This window comes from Moschus berezovskii, chromosome X (genome assembly GCF_049115385.1).
Source record: "Moschus berezovskii isolate FMDL1 chromosome X, NW_MosBer_1.0, whole genome shotgun sequence".
Classification (NCBI taxonomy): Eukaryota; Metazoa; Chordata; class Mammalia; order Artiodactyla; family Moschidae; genus Moschus; species Moschus berezovskii.
The window spans coordinates 120,961,933-120,978,858 of record NC_142488.1 but is presented as its reverse complement, the minus strand read 5'-3'; the positions used below and the strand labels follow the sequence as shown (position 1 = coordinate 120,978,858).

Below are 16,926 nucleotides of genomic sequence, written 5' to 3'. Positions count from 1 at the left end.
ATCAAAAAAATCAGCCTGCTATTATGATGAAATTAATGACCTAAGCTATGTATAGAAAGCATTATTTGTGTCAAAGTATATTTTATAAAGATGATTTTGATCAGCCTCACATTCTTCATACTAAGTCCATCAATTCTGGAGTTGGAAGAAAATTGAGGGAAAAAAAGAACAAGTACTCAGAGAGGGTAGAAAAGAATCCATTTAAACTATGATTAGTTTAGTGAAAAACTAGAAACAACATACATGTTCAAAAATAACAAAGGATTAGTTGCATAAAGCATGAAACATCCATTTAATGGAATAGTATGCAGCCATAAAATGTGATTGTAGAATAATACTGGTGGATATTTGAAATTGTCAACAATTAACTGCTAGATAGAAAAAGCAGGTTGCAAAGCAGTATGTATGACATATCATTTTTATCAAAAATACATAAACTTAAAAATAACCATATGCACAACCAAATGTTGATGGTAGCTTAAGTTTAAGTGATGAAGCCACAAACGGGCATTTCTCTCTTTTGTGTTTTTCCTGCCTTCCACTTTTTGCTACATTGAACATGCATTGTTTATTGAGGTACAAAAAGCAGGGAGGAAAAGTTTTAAAATATAATTTAACACTCACAAGACCTTACATTGAGTTTTACTTGTAAAAAGCATGACACTGTATTCTACAAAGTAGTCCCTGAGAGGCACAAGAAAGGGGAGATAGCATTGACAGGCCATGTGAAAGATCTGGTACAATTCACCACTGGGAACACACACAGATCATAACAGTCAGTCACTAAATTCTAGTGGACCAAATACAGGCCTGACTTTCATGAAGCACAACTCTAGGTTTTAATAAATCTTCTTGGTAAGTCACGGTACAGCAATATGTTTTTATGTGGAAAGTCAACTGCTACTACTAAGAGTATAGAAATAAAACCGAAACCATATTAAAATGAAATAGAAACTATCACAAAGACAAACTGAAACCATAAATATCCTATGGTAAGCACAGGACTTCTTTATGGAGGTAATTCCTGAGCAGGGTTGGGATGACATCGAGGTAAGTGTGGCACTTTCCTCAGCAACAGAATGTTGCAGGGTGTGTAAAAAAACCTCAGTAATTCAGATAAATGATATTTCAATGCAATAGTTTTAAAAATAAAAATGAATGCACAAAACCCCACAAAGAACCAATCATCAAAACTGTAACTAAAAACAGGATCCAACAGGGCAGGAATAACATAAGCAAGTGAGATGGATTGTACAAAATATGGCTATTTTGTTTCATCATGATTTTTTGCACTCATCTTAATTTTTTAAAAAGACTGCATAAAATGTTATTTATCTTGATTATTGAGGGTTTTTTTTGGCACATCCTTATATTTTGCACCCAAGTGGAGTAGCTCACTTGTGTTGTCCTAGTCCTGACCCTGTTTCTGAGCTGTCTTGAAGGACAAATTCATGAGGAAAGGGGGGAAAACCATTGCAGGCAAAAAGAGAACTACATGCACATAGGCAAGAAAGCAGCACATAGTCTAGAGAGAGAACCATTCAAGGATAAGTGAAAGGATTAAACAGATCAACAGTGATTATAACTCCTAATAAGATTGTGACTACCTTGGTCCCCGACTCCCCAGAACCACTCACCACTCAGCCCTACCTAAGTATAAGAAAGGAAAAGGTAGACTGCAGCATTGATCAGTGGTTCCAACTGTACCAGACAGGTCAGAGGGACAGGAAACTGAAGTGAATCTGAAAAGCACATTCTAACAAGTGTAATTACATGGCAAATATTTTAGAGTTTTAGGATACAGTCAGTTATCTTTAAAAATACTTGGTCTGTATACTCTAAAGTGATATAAAAATTCTGTAGGTAAAATTTTCTCAATTTAATCCAGAAATATCATTTTCATAGTTTCTTTATCAACCACCACTGGTTTCTTTCATGTGTTTTTCATGTGTTTTCATGTGTTTTTCAAGTAACTCTCTCGTTCTCAAAACTCTCTGAATCACAACAGATACCCTTTCCACTTAACCTAGCCACCTGTGGTTTCAAATAAATAAAGTATATGTTCTCTTACTTTTCTTCCCTCACATGTCCCCTAAAATAATTTTTTAAAACTTGGGATCTTCTTATACATTTTAATCATATATTTAGTCATTTTAATTATTATAAGTTTAAGTAAGTTAATAAGTTGGAAATGTTTACCACTCTATCTCAAATATAAGATATAGACTGATACTATTAGACAAAATTCAATTATTAGATTAAATAAAATATAGATTGATATTACTGATATAATTAAATAAATGTTTCATTCTGTGTTCTGATAAATACTGAAAGAAATCCAACCATATTGTAAAAAACTCAGTACCACTAACCTATAATGTTCTGGTCCTGAATTCAGAATATATCAACATAAGCCAAAATATATTATTTTAAAGCCAAATCTCATCCTTAATAGAAATATGGATAAGCCAGGAAAAGACATCAACATTATAGACTTAAGATACCTCAATTAGTCATTAAAGGAGGTTTCTCTAAAACTGTATTTTAGTGTATCCCTTTGTTTGATATTCCAGGTTACACTACAGGTCGATATAAGATTTGGGATGGGTGGGGGAATATGCCTTTCTCTTTTAAAGTGGGGAAAGGGTTGTTATAAACCTGAGTTCATTTTTAGATCAGTTTTTGAGAAGGGTATAAAGAAAGTAAGGGATCTGGAAATTGATTCCCTTAAAATTGTATAGCTCTTAGAAAGAACATTTAAAGGTTTGCATACTCTATAGTCTGAAGACCAATGGATTAATGCATATCATAATAAACTGACTACTATTTATTGAGCATCTACTACCTACCATGTGTAATGATAGTTTACACTTATTATTGTTAATTCTTAACAACTTTATTTATTATATACTGAATTATCTTCATTATACAAATGAGAAAACTGAGGCTTAAGGCAGTTAAGTGATCTGCCCAAGGTTTTACAGCTGGCAAGTGACACAGTAGGGATTTGTGACCAAATCTGATACAAAGCTCATGCTCTTTTTGCTTTACACTGAATACACCCAATGCAACCAGACTTCTCTTACCTTCAGCACATCGGTGGGGTTGGCTATAGCAGAAGATATCACTCCTGACACTACTCCACATATCATATTAATTAAAAGAGTTTCATCTGTAAAAATGAACAAGAAAAAGAAAGGTCTGCTTATAAGTCACTGAGAAGAGAGTTTCTGAAAAGAGAGTACTGAGCTATCAGAGGAAGGGAACCATGGTCAGAGAAATGACTGTAGAAATGAACTACAAAGCTTATGAAAATAAAGAAACTCAAATATTTCTAGGTTCCAAATGAGTACTGAAACAAAAAATTTATAAAACATAGATTATTTTAAAATATTTCTAAAATACACTGGAATATATCCTATTATTCTATATAACTGCCAATATTCCATATAAATTCAGAAAGTGCAAATAGCACTTTAATCACTTCAAACATCTAAAGAAAAAATTTTAAGTCTCTTTCTAGAGATTTATCAACTCTAAAGACTCGGAACCAAATATTAAAAAATAAAATCTTATGTCTAACAGAAAAAAATTTCCTAAATACTAATTTTAATTGGCCTTGATAGCTACTAGCGTCTATTTATTTACAGAAGATTTCTGTAATTAAGTGTGAAAAACTAGTCATTTGGAACTAAATTCTCTCAGCTAGAAAAAAGAACAAAGAAACCACAGAGCATATTATTCTAAAATTCAATCTTCACCATGCCTCCTTACCATGAAGAGCCTACGAAGAGAAACTAGGTAAACCCAAGTGAAGAAAATGTGAGAGAAAATTATTTCAGGACTAGAATACTTCAGGATCCTTAAAGAGGAGGCTTCAGAAAAAGCTGATTTAGAGAATAAAGCAATTCAAAGGACATTACTAACCGAAAAGCTCTCCAGCTGTCCCCAACTATGCAACAGCCTCAGGCCTGTAGTAAAATAATCATTTTAGTACAGTATTTAGCTGAAAAAGCTATAGCAGCAAATAGACATATGGTAATGCTGAATGTGGGTTAAGATGACCATATTTTATGTATATATTAAACCACTCTATCTAACCAAAACTTATCAAAACCCACAGCTAGAGGATTCCTTATAGTTGAAGTTCTCTTATAGATGAGGACAGCATTAATTTTCTCAACAAATTTGTTCCATGTTCCCTCTGTGATGACCAGAAGCCCTTTTTTGTTTGACAGGAAAAGGGACAAACTTGAAGAGCAGATCCGTCAAACCTATAGTGGGATTAATCTCAAATCAGTACAAGCTTAGTTTGACCTTGCAATGACTGTTATCCATTCTCAGACACCCCATGATTAACACTTCTCACTAAGCATAATTTAAACAATCCCTTTGAGTGTTATCTCAAAAGAGAATGAGGAGTCTACACTGACCTTCTAAACGTTCTACAAATAACCTCTTCAAGCTCTGGTAAATGCCAATTTTAATGGTGCCATATGATGCCTGTCTTAGTAAAGCAGGAGCGATTCTGCCAAAGAGAAGGAAAGAAAAAAAAGTTATCCTATCGTATACTTGCAGATTATACATATCTAGACTGCCTATTCACTTCCATCACCCGCCTCGTTCCATAAAAACAGCAAAATATGCATTGTTTTCAAGTATCCATGGAACTTACAACGAGAGAGCATATTTGGGTCATAAAACAAACCTCAAAAAATTAAAAATAATTGATATTATATACAGTATGTTCTTTTACCATAATGGAATTAAACTGGAAATCAGTAAGGTACGGAAAACTCACAAACACTTGGAAATTAAATGGTACTTCTAAACAATCCTTGGGTGACACTGGTGTATTTTTTAAACACATAAAATTGAATGAAAATGAAATTTCAGCCTTTTAAAACATGTGGGATACAGCCAAAGCAGTGCTGAGAGGGAAATTTATAGCACAAAATGCTTACATTAGAAAAGCGGGAGAGTCTCAAAATCAATAATCTAAGTTCCTACCCTCACAAAACAAGAAAAAAGAAGAGCAAAGTGAACCCAAAGCAAGCAGAAGGAAGTAAATAATAAATGGCATAAATTAATAAAATTTAAAACAGGAAAATAGAGAAAAATCAATGAAACAAAAAGTTATTCCAAAAAAAAAGTCAACAAAATTAATAAACCTCTAGTAAGGGTCATGGTAGTAATAGGAGAAAAACAGTAAGTCACCAGTATCAGGAATGACATGGGGAATAGCACTACAATCCTAGTCATTAGAGGAATGGTGGCCCAGTGGTAAAGAATCCACCTGCATTGCAGGAGACCCGGGTTTGATCCCTGGGTTGGAAAGGTCCCTTGGGAGAAGGGAATGGCTAATATTCTTGCCTGGATAATCCCATGGACAAAGGAGCCTAACTGGCTATAGTCCATGGGGTTTCAAAAGAGTTGGACATGATTTAGCAACTCAACAACAACAATAAACAACCTTATGCTATAAATGCAACAACTTAGAAGAAATGGATTAATTCTTTGAGAACCACAAACTACTAAAATTCAATCAACATGAAACAGATAATCCAAATAATCTCATAACATCTAAAACATTTTTATTTATAATTTAAAAGTTTCCAAAAAGGAAATCTCTAGGCCCAGATAATTTCACTAGGGAATTCTACCAAACATTTAATAAATTAACATCAATCTTACACAATCTCTTCCAGAAAACAGGAGAGAACACTTCTCAACTTATTTTATGTAGCTATTATTACCCTGATAACAAAACCAGAAAAAAAAAAAGTACAGAAAAGGAAAACTACAACCCAATATCTCTCATGAACTTAGATACGAAAATCTTTAACAAAATATTAGCAAATTGAATCCAGTAATGCAGAAGAAGTATACACTATTACCTGCTTCATAGATTTTTTATTTAAATCCACCTTAATTCCTAGCAGTTGCAGATACAACTTTAATCTTATCCAGAAGACACCAGAGCCAAGATTTCTCTCTATTTAAGTTCTGCTTATACACTGGAGACATTCTCACTCATACCTCCTTTGAGATTCTTCCATATTGCAGAATTAAACTTTAGCAGTTATAAATAGAAAGACAGCAGCAGTTCAAACAGTTAAGATTTTAAAATGATGACAAAACATGCATATTTCTGACTTTATTGCTTGCTATCTGAAAAAAATATCTTGTGCTTATCTGTACCGATGAAAGAACAAGGTGAAATACATGATGCATGACTCATTTGCTTCAGGATGTAATTCTTGACTTTTTCCCCAAGTAAATTATCTTTGAAATTAAGTCCAACATATGTTCATAATAAAATTGATATCCATTCACAGAGCAATAAACTTGGACCCTAGATGCAGAAGTGGACTAGTAAACTGGCAGCAGATTAAACAACACAGTGGACAATAAGCCACCAATTTATGAATAATCAAAAGATGATTCCCCCCAAAAAAATGATGGGTCTCCCTCTCTCTTATTCTTCACTTTCTGTTTAAACTGCCAGAATAGTATTTCTTTAAAGAGGAAAAAAATAATTTAAGTCAGGATTTGGCAACTCAGGAAAAATATCACAGAAATATATACTGTCAATTGGTGCTCTGCTATTCATGGTGGCTATGGATGACTCTCAGGAAAACAGGAGAAAGCCAGGGCTACACTGAGATATCTATTTTAAAAATGTATCACTTATAGCAAAATGAACACAAAATCCAAAGCTCAAGATTTACAAGCAAGTGAAATATAAACTGGCACATCAATATTGAATTACACTTTGTGGCAGCGTGGATGGGACAGGAGTTTGGGGGCAAATGGATACATGTATGGATACATGGCTGTGCCCCTCCACTGTTCACCTAAACCTATCACAACACTGTTAATCAGCTATACTCCAACATAAAACAAAAAGTTAAAAAAATATTGAATTACAAGTTGAAATGGTGAATACAAAGGGCACAAACTATCGAACACTGAACTACATGGCTTCGCAAAAAATTATTTCTATTCATGATGTAAGGAAAGAATCCATTCTCACCCCGAATACAGAGCCAGTACACCTTCTTCTTTATAGATTCGGAACAATGCATGAAACATTCCTCGGTATTTTATCTCTTTGAAGCGGACATCAATACTTTGGCCTTGAACTTGAAGTCGTGTTTTGGTCAGGTCCACAGGGAAAGTTCCTATGAAGTAACACACTCATTTATAAGTTTTTCCAGAGAGTCACAGTTAAATTTTGGGTGAATTCAGGCCAATGGTAATTTTTAAAACATAAGGCAAAGTCCTTTTTATAACAGCTAGATCTTCACTAAAATATCACTATCAGAGGACAAGGGCTGTATATGATAAAGTGAAATGTACTATATCTAGGCAGTAGGATTTGACCCACAGTATAACTGAAACTATGATATAATAAAGTGCTTTAGCATAGTCCTAACACTATAAATCAAAATAACTTACATGTTGTTTTAATTTCATATTAACTTACAATCTGGCAATTATCTGTCTGACCCATCTCCCACCTCATCTCCCCACTTCCCCCTCATAAAATCTCTGCATATTTTTGCAAAGAAGATAGGAAAGCATGGGATCACTGCTCCATATACTCTTAAATACTGTTACAAAGTTGTGTGGGTTTTTCTTTTATCTGTTTATAAGAAACAGTTTTCTAGCATTATGAAAGGTAATGGTAAAGTCCTAAATAGGACTAAATAGCCTACTCATCTGGTTCCTTTGGTAACTCAGGACTAACCAGTACAGTGTTTAGCAGGAAAATTTCTTTAACCAAACTTCTTTCTCTTATTATATCAACACAGACAAAGTAGTCATTATACGGGCAAAATGTTTCAAGGACTATTTCAAGGTCTAAAACTAGCACAGTGATTTTGCAACTTTGGTCACTGATGACCCTGATATCATAACACCAGAGTTCATAGACAAGAAAGTCAAGAAAAGCTAGTGGGGTCACTCAACAGACAAGTTAGGAAAGAGAATCTGGAAAATGAAAAACAATCTAAAAAGTACTTCAAAATTAAAATCAAAAAGAGAAGAATCTGGTTTGATCTTGTTGGTCAATTTTCTTCCAAAATGGGAAAGAGGTTTGAAAACAAGGAGTTTGAATACTCACTAAGAAATTTATGAACAACTTAGCACAAAGGAAAGGCCATTAGTTTAAGAATATAGCAGAAACCGCTACCTTACCAAATGCCTCTATATTTTCATGCATACTTCTTAAGCCTAGCAAATTAAATCATTAAACCACCAAAACAGTGTCCTAAGTTTGACTTTTCTTAACATCACTTGCATAGTAGTACTTCCCCAGAAAATATTACTTGATAGCATTGAGACAAGTTTTTTTCTTATTTTTAATTGAAGGATAATTACAGTATTGTGTTGGTTTCTGGATGATCCATGTTGATGTATGAGACAACAGTTTTTAAAACACATAGGGCAAGCTTCTTTTTCTCCACTTTTTACCAAAAATAACATTACCATATCTATACCCTAAAGGAGCAGATATGTCAGTTTCCACATTCTTACCAAACTCGGCAACAATAGAGGCAAGGCCGCCATATACAAAGGGTTTCCAATTCAGACCAGACATCTCATGGCTTACAGTGGCACTTTTCTGGTGCTAAAAATAAACACAAATCAGAACAGGGCACAAGAGTAAGGAGCACCTGTCAGTGTATGATCACAACTTAGAGCAAACAAAACAGACATAGAGAAAAACCCTACCAGGTGGAATGACACAAAATGAAGGCTCCTGTTTTATATGATAGATGACCATGAATGTGTTCTTTACTGCCTTTCTGTAGGGACAAGTGTGCAATTCACTCAAATGTCAACCTGTGCACTTCACGTTCTCTAGTTTCTTTAGTGTTTTATCCCCATCCCACCCGAAGAGGTTTCAGTCCATCTAGCACACCCAACTTAAGACATTCAACTAAACAATTAAAAAGTGAAGGAATCTGGAGTTTAAATTACATCGGCTGAGGCATCTCATAAAAGCAGTTCATAGTACTGTCAGCTTGATTCAGGTGCAAAGCACAGACTGGCATCACTACCCTCTCATATTCTTAGCCCTCTCGTCTCTCCACTAAACTTTATTTCATCTAGTTACTTTCCAGCTACACAAAACCTCCTCCCACTAGGCCCAGGCCAAGTTAAGCACCTTTTCACCTTCCTTGTTTCTCTGAGGAATGACAGCAACATGGTTGATGTCTCTCTTCTCTCTGACATTTAATATATATCCATCTAGTGAATCTTCTTGTCCCTGTCCTTTCAAAGCACATAAATACAAATACTGTTTTTCTTTGATGTTTGAGTTCTTTAACAAAGTATTCTACTCCCAGTCCTCCTTACCTCCCTCCTCCTCCTGCCCCCATTAGACCTGTCACCTTCAATCTTTTCAGCCTATTTTCTTTTCCTGCCACTCCCAGCTATTTCTCTCTGGAATTTTATTTTCCCCACAGCTCTGCCTTCTCCATGAGTGGTTTTCAAATTTTAATGGACATCCAGAAGGCAGACTAAAACACAGATTGCTGGGCCTTACTCCTGCATGTTTTTGATTGGTGGTCTGGGTCTGGCCTGAGAATGTGAAAATTTGCAAACAACGCTGATACTTTCAAGCTTTAAGGCCTACTGCTCGAGGCATTCGGAGAAAGCAATGGTAAGCCACTCCAGTACTCTTGCCTGGAAAATCCCATGGAATGAGGAGCCTGGTGGGCTGCAGTCCATGGGGTCACTAGGGGTCGGACACAACTGAGCGACTTCACTTTCACTTTTCACTTTTACACATTGGAGAAGGAAATGGCAACCCACTCCAGTGTTCTTGCCTGGAGAATCCCAGGGACGGGGGAGCCTGGTGGGCTTCCATCTATGGAGTCACACGGAGTCGGACACGACTGAAGTGACTTAGCAGCAGCAGCAGCTCGAGGCCTCGCCTACAAATTCTGGTCCAGCTGGAAGCTATTTTCTTAGGATGGCTTCTCAGATTTCTCTTAAATAGTCCTTCTTCAGATCTTCAAGGTCTGCCTACTATTGAATTTCAAAAGCAACTTCAACTGGTCTTTGGCCAGGAATGAGGACTCGAAAAGTTAGACTTGCCTAAGTTTAAATCCTGGCACCACCACTTATTCATTCTGTGACCTCGGACAAGTTATTTAACCACGTGTGCCTGAGTTTGCTGAATTGTAAAATGGGGATAATAATAAGTACTATATTATAAGATTGTTGTGAAAATTAAATAAAACACATAAAACTCTTAGAAAAGTACCTGGCACCTAATTCAACAACTATTAGCTACCATCATTACATTTTTTGAATAGCTAAGTACTCAAATATATATATTTTAACAGATAATATTTACTGCCCACCTCCCCTACTGCCCAATCTGGGATTAGCACTGAATTGACAGTCTCTTTTTAGAGGAGAGGTTTTGCTTTGTTTTTGCATAAGGAATTCTCTGTAACTAAGCACAGAAAAACAACTTTCCAGAAAGGATAGCTAACATGCAGACAAATGTTTAAGAGGCCACAAAAAAAATTACAGAAACTTCCTTTCATGCATAATATGATCAGCCAGTCCATCCAACATACAGAGTCGGCAATATATAGCTCTTTTGGAGGAAAACTGTTTAAAAGAATTCTAAAAAGCAAAGTAGGAATAAGTACTTTAAATATCAGCTGCAGCTTGAAAGAAGAGTCTTGAGCACTAAATACTACCTTATCAACATTTTCAGTTATGCCCATATTTTAAGACTACATATAATAGCAATACATGACACACACAATGAGAGGGTAGACATGGAAAAGCAAGGAACTGGCATATCCCTTTTCTAGGTTTAGGGACGGGGAATGACCTTTCCATTCACTAATTTAGAGATTTCCCAAAACAGTCAAACATTTCAAAAGGCAGCTATGCTTCTCTCCAAAGCTCTCTCTTTATAACTTCTTTCAACTCTTCATTATAGAAGAAGCCTGACTTAACTACCTGCTACCCAGCCCTTTAATAAAGATGTACTCAGGGTTCAGAGAATAATACTAATGCAGTTTAAGGCAGGGGGCAAAGCTTCAGCAGGGAGCAGAAAGACCAGTCATAATTTCTGGTCAGTTAGCCCAGTAGTTCTTTAACGAAATTTTCACAATTCTGAATTGAAATAAAATAAGGGCACCAAGTGCCTTTTTTCAGTTAAATGTATCTCATTTAAAGGACTATTAGAAGATCAGGTTCTTCCTACTCCTGGAGCATTTTTCAAAAATCACCTTTCTTATATGAAATTTAATAGTTGGTAGTTGATTTTGTTTAGTGTTCTTATTTGGCAAAATAAGACTGGCTACCCTAATTTGTGCCCCCTCCCCACACTTTCATTTCAATTTTAGTGGTCCATGAAGCCTAAAAGTCTGGGACCACTGCCATCTTTCCACTCCCATCTGATAGTAAAATTTCTTTCCCTCCAATGGGAAAGAATCTTGTTATGAAGAAATCCTGTATCATCTTTAAGTCTGATTTTAGATATTCCTTCCTCATACTGAGCCAAAAGTCTGTCTTCCTCTAGCTTTCACTCATATTTTGGAGGCAGTATGAACAATTTATTCTTTTCCCCTAGGGGAGTCCTTCAAACAGTTAAAGACAGCTACCATTTTCTCCTACATCTTATTTTTTAGGCTAAATATCTACCAATAATTTTTGTTGTTCTCCATATTACACTTTAATTACTATAGCTGAAAACTGCAGTCACTTTTATAGGAGTCATATCACACTACTGAATCATTAAAATGTCAGCTATAATCTCCAAGTCTTTTACATAAGGCTGTATACATGCATACATGTCATGTCAGACCTATTCCACAGCTGTGTAATGCTCTTTTGAGCCTTCATTTATCCCTTCTATATCTTAAATCTCAGGCATACAAATAATGACTATTTGTTTATATTCCGGTTTATATTCTGGTTGTCACATGTTATTTTCTCTCTTAACTAGGTAAGATCCCTGAAGGCTGGCACCTGGTCTCACAGTACTTTTTATAATCCCTAAAATAGCTTACACAGAATTGGGCACACATCCATTAAATACTTGGTTGGTTCCAGTGTGATGTCTTTCATGAATGTATACAGTTTGTATGTAAAAGGTTACAGGGGAAATCAGAAAGATAACTTGCTGGACCTGACCAGTACTACACACTCTGTACATGACACTTTGCTGATCGTCAAGACTCTCTCCCTAGGTTTTGTTGCAGAAAATTTTTTGTGTAAAATACTCCCCAAAGGATTTTGATTTGTGGGGTCTATCCCCAAATATGGGTAAAAGAAGCCACATCTGAGTTAAAATAGAAATACAGTACCTTAAGTACTTTTATTGTGCAAAGAAGCCAATGAAAAATGCCTTCAAAATGCAGACATGTATTCTGAAACCTGACTAAGGAAAATTTGATAGCCTAAAGATTGAGAAGAATGTCCTAGAACACAAGTTACATAATCCTGTCACACTACTGCAAAGCTCTGGTCAGAAAAATCCAGGAGCTTTTCTTGGTTTCCCCTTTAAGAAAGAGTAGGCATTAGATATTCTCAGATTCAGAAGGTAAAATAGAGACTCAAGCAAATATTTATTGAAGGCATACTAAATGCCCAATGTGCTACAGGTACAAATGCCATGTTTTAAAAAAAAAAACCACATAACATGTTCTAACAACATGACAATATTTATGTTTCCTGGATAATTAAGGAGATGGGGGGGGTAAAAGTTGTATGAAATACAGTACTTGCCTTTCAAGAGCTTATAATCCGCTGGAAGAAATCAAAGTAGTTCATCAGAGAAAAAAATAAGTGCTAAACTATATAGCACAAACTATAAGAGCAGAACAAGCATGGAAAAGGAAACAATCCATGTGAGCTTGAATAATTCGAAAAAGCTTATGGAGATGAGAGAACTTAAAGTGGGTCTTGATAGAGGGCAGGTAGAATATTAACAGGTGTAGGTAAAGGAGAGGGTAAGGGAAGAACAGGCTGTATAGACACAAATTTGGGGAAAAACACATCATGTGGAGGCAAGCATCAGTATGGTTTGTTCTCAGAAGGAAGAACGCAACCTAACTGGAACAGAGAATTATTTTATATTGAAACAATATATTTACAAATTGTTTATACTGAAACAATATCAGACAAACAGTATGATAAGGAACAGATTCAGTTGAAAGGCATGAAATCAAAGTGAGTGTGGCAGGGTTGAAGGGATACTGTAAATTTTTGAATAGACTAGTGACCTGAGGAAATCTACCAAATTTTAGTTAGCCTACTAGGGTTGCAGTGAGCAATGCGTTACAAAGGGGATAGGCAGGGAAACTAGCTTAGGATGGTGTGAAGTAAAGCAGACAAGATGTTTGTTGGCAGCAAGGTTAGAGATAAACTTCTAAAATGGAGACACAAAGGAACTTGATGATGTAGGGAATGAAGGTGAGGGAAGAGTTGATGATGACTTGAAGCACCCCTGGCCTGAAAAAAAAGGAAACACTGACAGAGAACTACAAATGTCCCTGCTATTAGCTTGTCTGAGAAGCTAATTCATATTCATAATGGCTGTCATCCCAATCAGTTAGCTGAACTGCATTTTAATAGATGCCTTCAATGCCTTGATCTCAAGGAGTAACAGGGGGTAGAAACTGAAAGGGAGCACCTTTCAACAGCATCCCTCACACTAGTACAATGGAGGTGTTTGCTTACTCCGCTTACAATCACGGCCGCCGTTGCAAACTTCACCCTTAGAAAAATTAGGATTATTCCGGGAAAGATACCCATTCACCCTCTGGGTAGCAGGATCTTGCCAGTTCGTCAGCTGTCAGAGCGAGTTCGTGGAGAGAAGGGAGGCGCCTTAATGAGGCGGCCTCCCTGGGGGGTCGAGGAAGCAGGGTTCAATCGAAGAAGAAGTAAAACCACCGATGCCAGAAGAGTGAAAAACAGGGAAGGGACTCAGCTGAGGGGAGAGAGAGATCAAAGGACCGTTAAGCCCCTCCCAGGTCGGGAACCAGGCCAGCCCGGCCCCGCGCGGCCTGGCGCGGCCCAGCCCCGCTCCCCAGCCTGGAAGTCCAGGAGCTCCCCCTCACCTTCTCGGGCTCAGCGGACGACTGGGAAGCCGAGGCTCCCACAGTCGGAAGCGCCACTGCAACGCCAACCCGGAAGCATTGATATCAACGGAAGTAACCAATTTGTCGCCTCGGCAACGGTGGTACAGCCATCCCAACTCCGCCCCTCTGAGCCTAAAAACGGAGGGGAGAAAAAAGAGGCGGAAATGGTGAGGGTCTTAACGGGGGAGTCGGGCAGGCTACCGGCGCAAAGGCCCAGAGGGGGAAACCTGACTTTAGGGAAGTGCAGGGATGAAGAGGCTAAGGCATGAGAATGTGGCAGCTTCTGCAGCTAACGTGGGCGCAGGGACGCCTTGTTACAGTATCACCACCCACCTCGCGCGTGCAAGGTCTAGGGAAAGAAGCGGGGTGGCTATGAGCGGCGGGGCGCCTGCGCGCAGAGTACGGAAATGGAGGGAGCGTGAGGGGGCGGGGCAAAGATCTTCAAAGTGGGAAAAGGCATAAGCGGTATTTAGAGGGGTGCCTGAGCTGAGGGAGGGGCGGGGGGAGGAAATGGGGGCGGAGGAGACAGAAATAAAGATCAAGTAAGCAAATATCTTCAGCATCAGGTCTGAGGTCGCCAGGCCCTCAAAGCACGGTTCAGATCAGTTCAGTCTCTCAGTCGTGTCCGACTCTTTGCAACCCCATGAACCAGAGCATGCCAGGCCTCCCTGTCCATCACCAACTCCCAGAGTCCACCCAAACCCATGTACATTGAGTCGGTGATGCCATCCAACCATCTCATCCTCCGTCGTCTTCTCCTCCTGCCCCCAATCTTTCCCAGCATCAGGGCCTTTTCAAATGAGTCAGCTCTTCACATCAGGTGGCCAAAGTATTGGAGTTTCAGCTTCAACATCAGTCCTTCTAATGAACACCCTGGACTGATCTCCTTTAGGATGGACTGGTTGGATCTCCTTGCAGTCCAAGGGACTCTCAAGAGTCTTCTCCAACACCACAGTTCAAAAGCATCAATTCTTTGGCACTCAGCTTTCTTTATAGTCCAACTCTCACATCCATACATGACTACTGGAAAAACCATAGCCTTGACTAGACAGACCTTTGTTGCGTTTTAATATGCAGTCTAGATTGGTCATAACTTTCCTTCCAAGGAGTAAGCGTCTTTTAATTTCATGGCTGCAATCAGCATCTGCAGTGATTTTGGAGCCCAGAAAAATAAAGTCAGCCACTGTTTCCACTGTTTCCCCATCTATTTGCCATGAAGTCATGGGAGCAGATGCCATGATCTTACTTTTCTGAATGTTGAGCTTTAAGCCAACTTTTTCACTCTCCTCCTTCACTTTCATCAAAAGGCTCTTAGTTCTTCTTCACTTTCTGCCATAAGGGTGGTGTCATCTGCATATCTGAGGTTATTGATATTTCTCCTGGCAATCTTGATTCCAGCTTGTGCTTCCCCCAGCCCACCATTTCTCATGATGTACTCTGCATATAAGTTAAATAAGCAGGGTGACACTATACAGCCTTGACGTACTCCTTTTCTTATTTGGAACAAAAGCGTGGTTAAGAAAGAGCAAATTAGAAGCAGAAAAGGGAATCATAAAAAGTTTTAGATAAAGAAAATGAAGAGTAGAAATACTAACAGGGGAGTCTGAGAGTTAATCCGGACCTCACAATCAGCCAGCAAATGATAAGAGGGCCTGGTGACCAGCTTCGGGCTCTAGCCACCCCCAGGAACCAGAAGGGACAACTTCAAATCACCGTAGGTGATTACGTTAACCAATGGGCTACATTTTTAAGCCCCTTGCGTGAAGGATACATAATCATTCGGGAATACAAATTAGTATGGTTTAGATGTTGAGTAAAAGTCAATGCAAAGCACATGGCCCTAAATGATTATTTGTTAAATGAATGAATGTTCAGAATACCTTTGTTCCAAAAGGATCATTCTCATTTTAGTTCACATTTTGGTTTTTTGCCCCCACTTAAAAAATTTATTCAGGCAGCACACATAGTATCAGTTGACAGTATGGAATACTTACCAAGGGTGCTGCCAAAAGCTTTCATGTGCACAAAACTACCCTATGAGACAGGGACTATTATTTCCCCCTTTTTATAGATAGGAAAAGTGAGGTCTTAAGAAGTTAAGAGAGTAACATGGTGAGTGGCAAAGCTGGTATTCAAATTCGGTTCTGACATAAGAGCCCAAGCTCTTAACTACTATGCTACACTGCTTTCAACTTTAGTAATAGCCTTGTTACCTTCAGAAACTTCCTTACTAAAAATAATGTGAGAAACCTGTACATGCACTCCAAAATGTGAAGACCTTAAATTTACATCTCAGCAAAGTACTCTCTTCCAGCCAGACTAAGGAAGTTACAGCTTAGAGTCTTTCTAAATTGGAAGGACTATATTCTCTCCAGTGACAGGAACTGTATGTCTAGCTGTAGCTGTGACCTGGGCCTGTCCCTCACATCCAGACTGCCCAACCTTGTAGAATTATGGCTCTCTTTGTGACCAAATCACTCTCTCAGCTTTTCTATAAGACTGTACTGCACTTTTATCGCCTCAGCCACTGCCAGATAATCTCACCAACACCTAGGTAAACTTCGTTAAAAGAAGAATTGTTTTCAAATGACTTACTTTAAAAGATCTACAATAGATTAATTTTAAAATAGCATCTGTAGAAACAACACTATAAACATATAGCACACTTATTTAACACATTTTCTGTTTGCTTAGTTTCCAACATTTTTTTAAACTGCAAATTTTTAAAAAATCTAATTTGTCAAAGTTGGCCACTTTTTAATCACTTTCTGTTTATAGTCTCTACCAAACGACCCAAATTTGA

The 16,926-nt window shown here is 37.7% G+C and overlaps 1 protein-coding gene across 3 annotated transcripts in view; it reads right to left on the bottom strand.

Annotated features, from left to right (window-relative positions):
- Window positions 1–14,498, bottom strand: part of SLC25A14 (solute carrier family 25 member 14) — a 37,485-nt gene extending 22,987 nt beyond the window's left edge. Inside the window, exons 1-7 of one of the 3 annotated variants that reach the window (XM_055393373.2) lie at window positions 14,457–14,498; window positions 14,103–14,255; window positions 13,723–13,972; window positions 8,542–8,635; window positions 7,037–7,184; window positions 4,434–4,528; window positions 3,087–3,172 (exon numbers count right to left, since the gene is read on the bottom strand). In XM_055393373.2, coding sequence (XP_055249348.1) covers window positions 3,087–3,172; window positions 4,434–4,528; window positions 7,037–7,184; window positions 8,542–8,635; window positions 13,723–13,797 — 498 coding nt within the window. In that variant the 5' untranslated portion in view covers window positions 13,798–13,972; window positions 14,103–14,255; window positions 14,457–14,498. The remainder of the gene's footprint in view (window positions 1–3,086; window positions 3,173–4,433; window positions 4,529–7,036; window positions 7,185–8,541; window positions 8,636–13,722; window positions 13,973–14,102; window positions 14,256–14,456) is intronic. The other 2 variants (XM_088833739.1, XM_055393375.2) reach the window with 2 other exon arrangements.
- Between the last annotated feature and the right edge of the window lie 2,428 nt (window positions 14,499–16,926).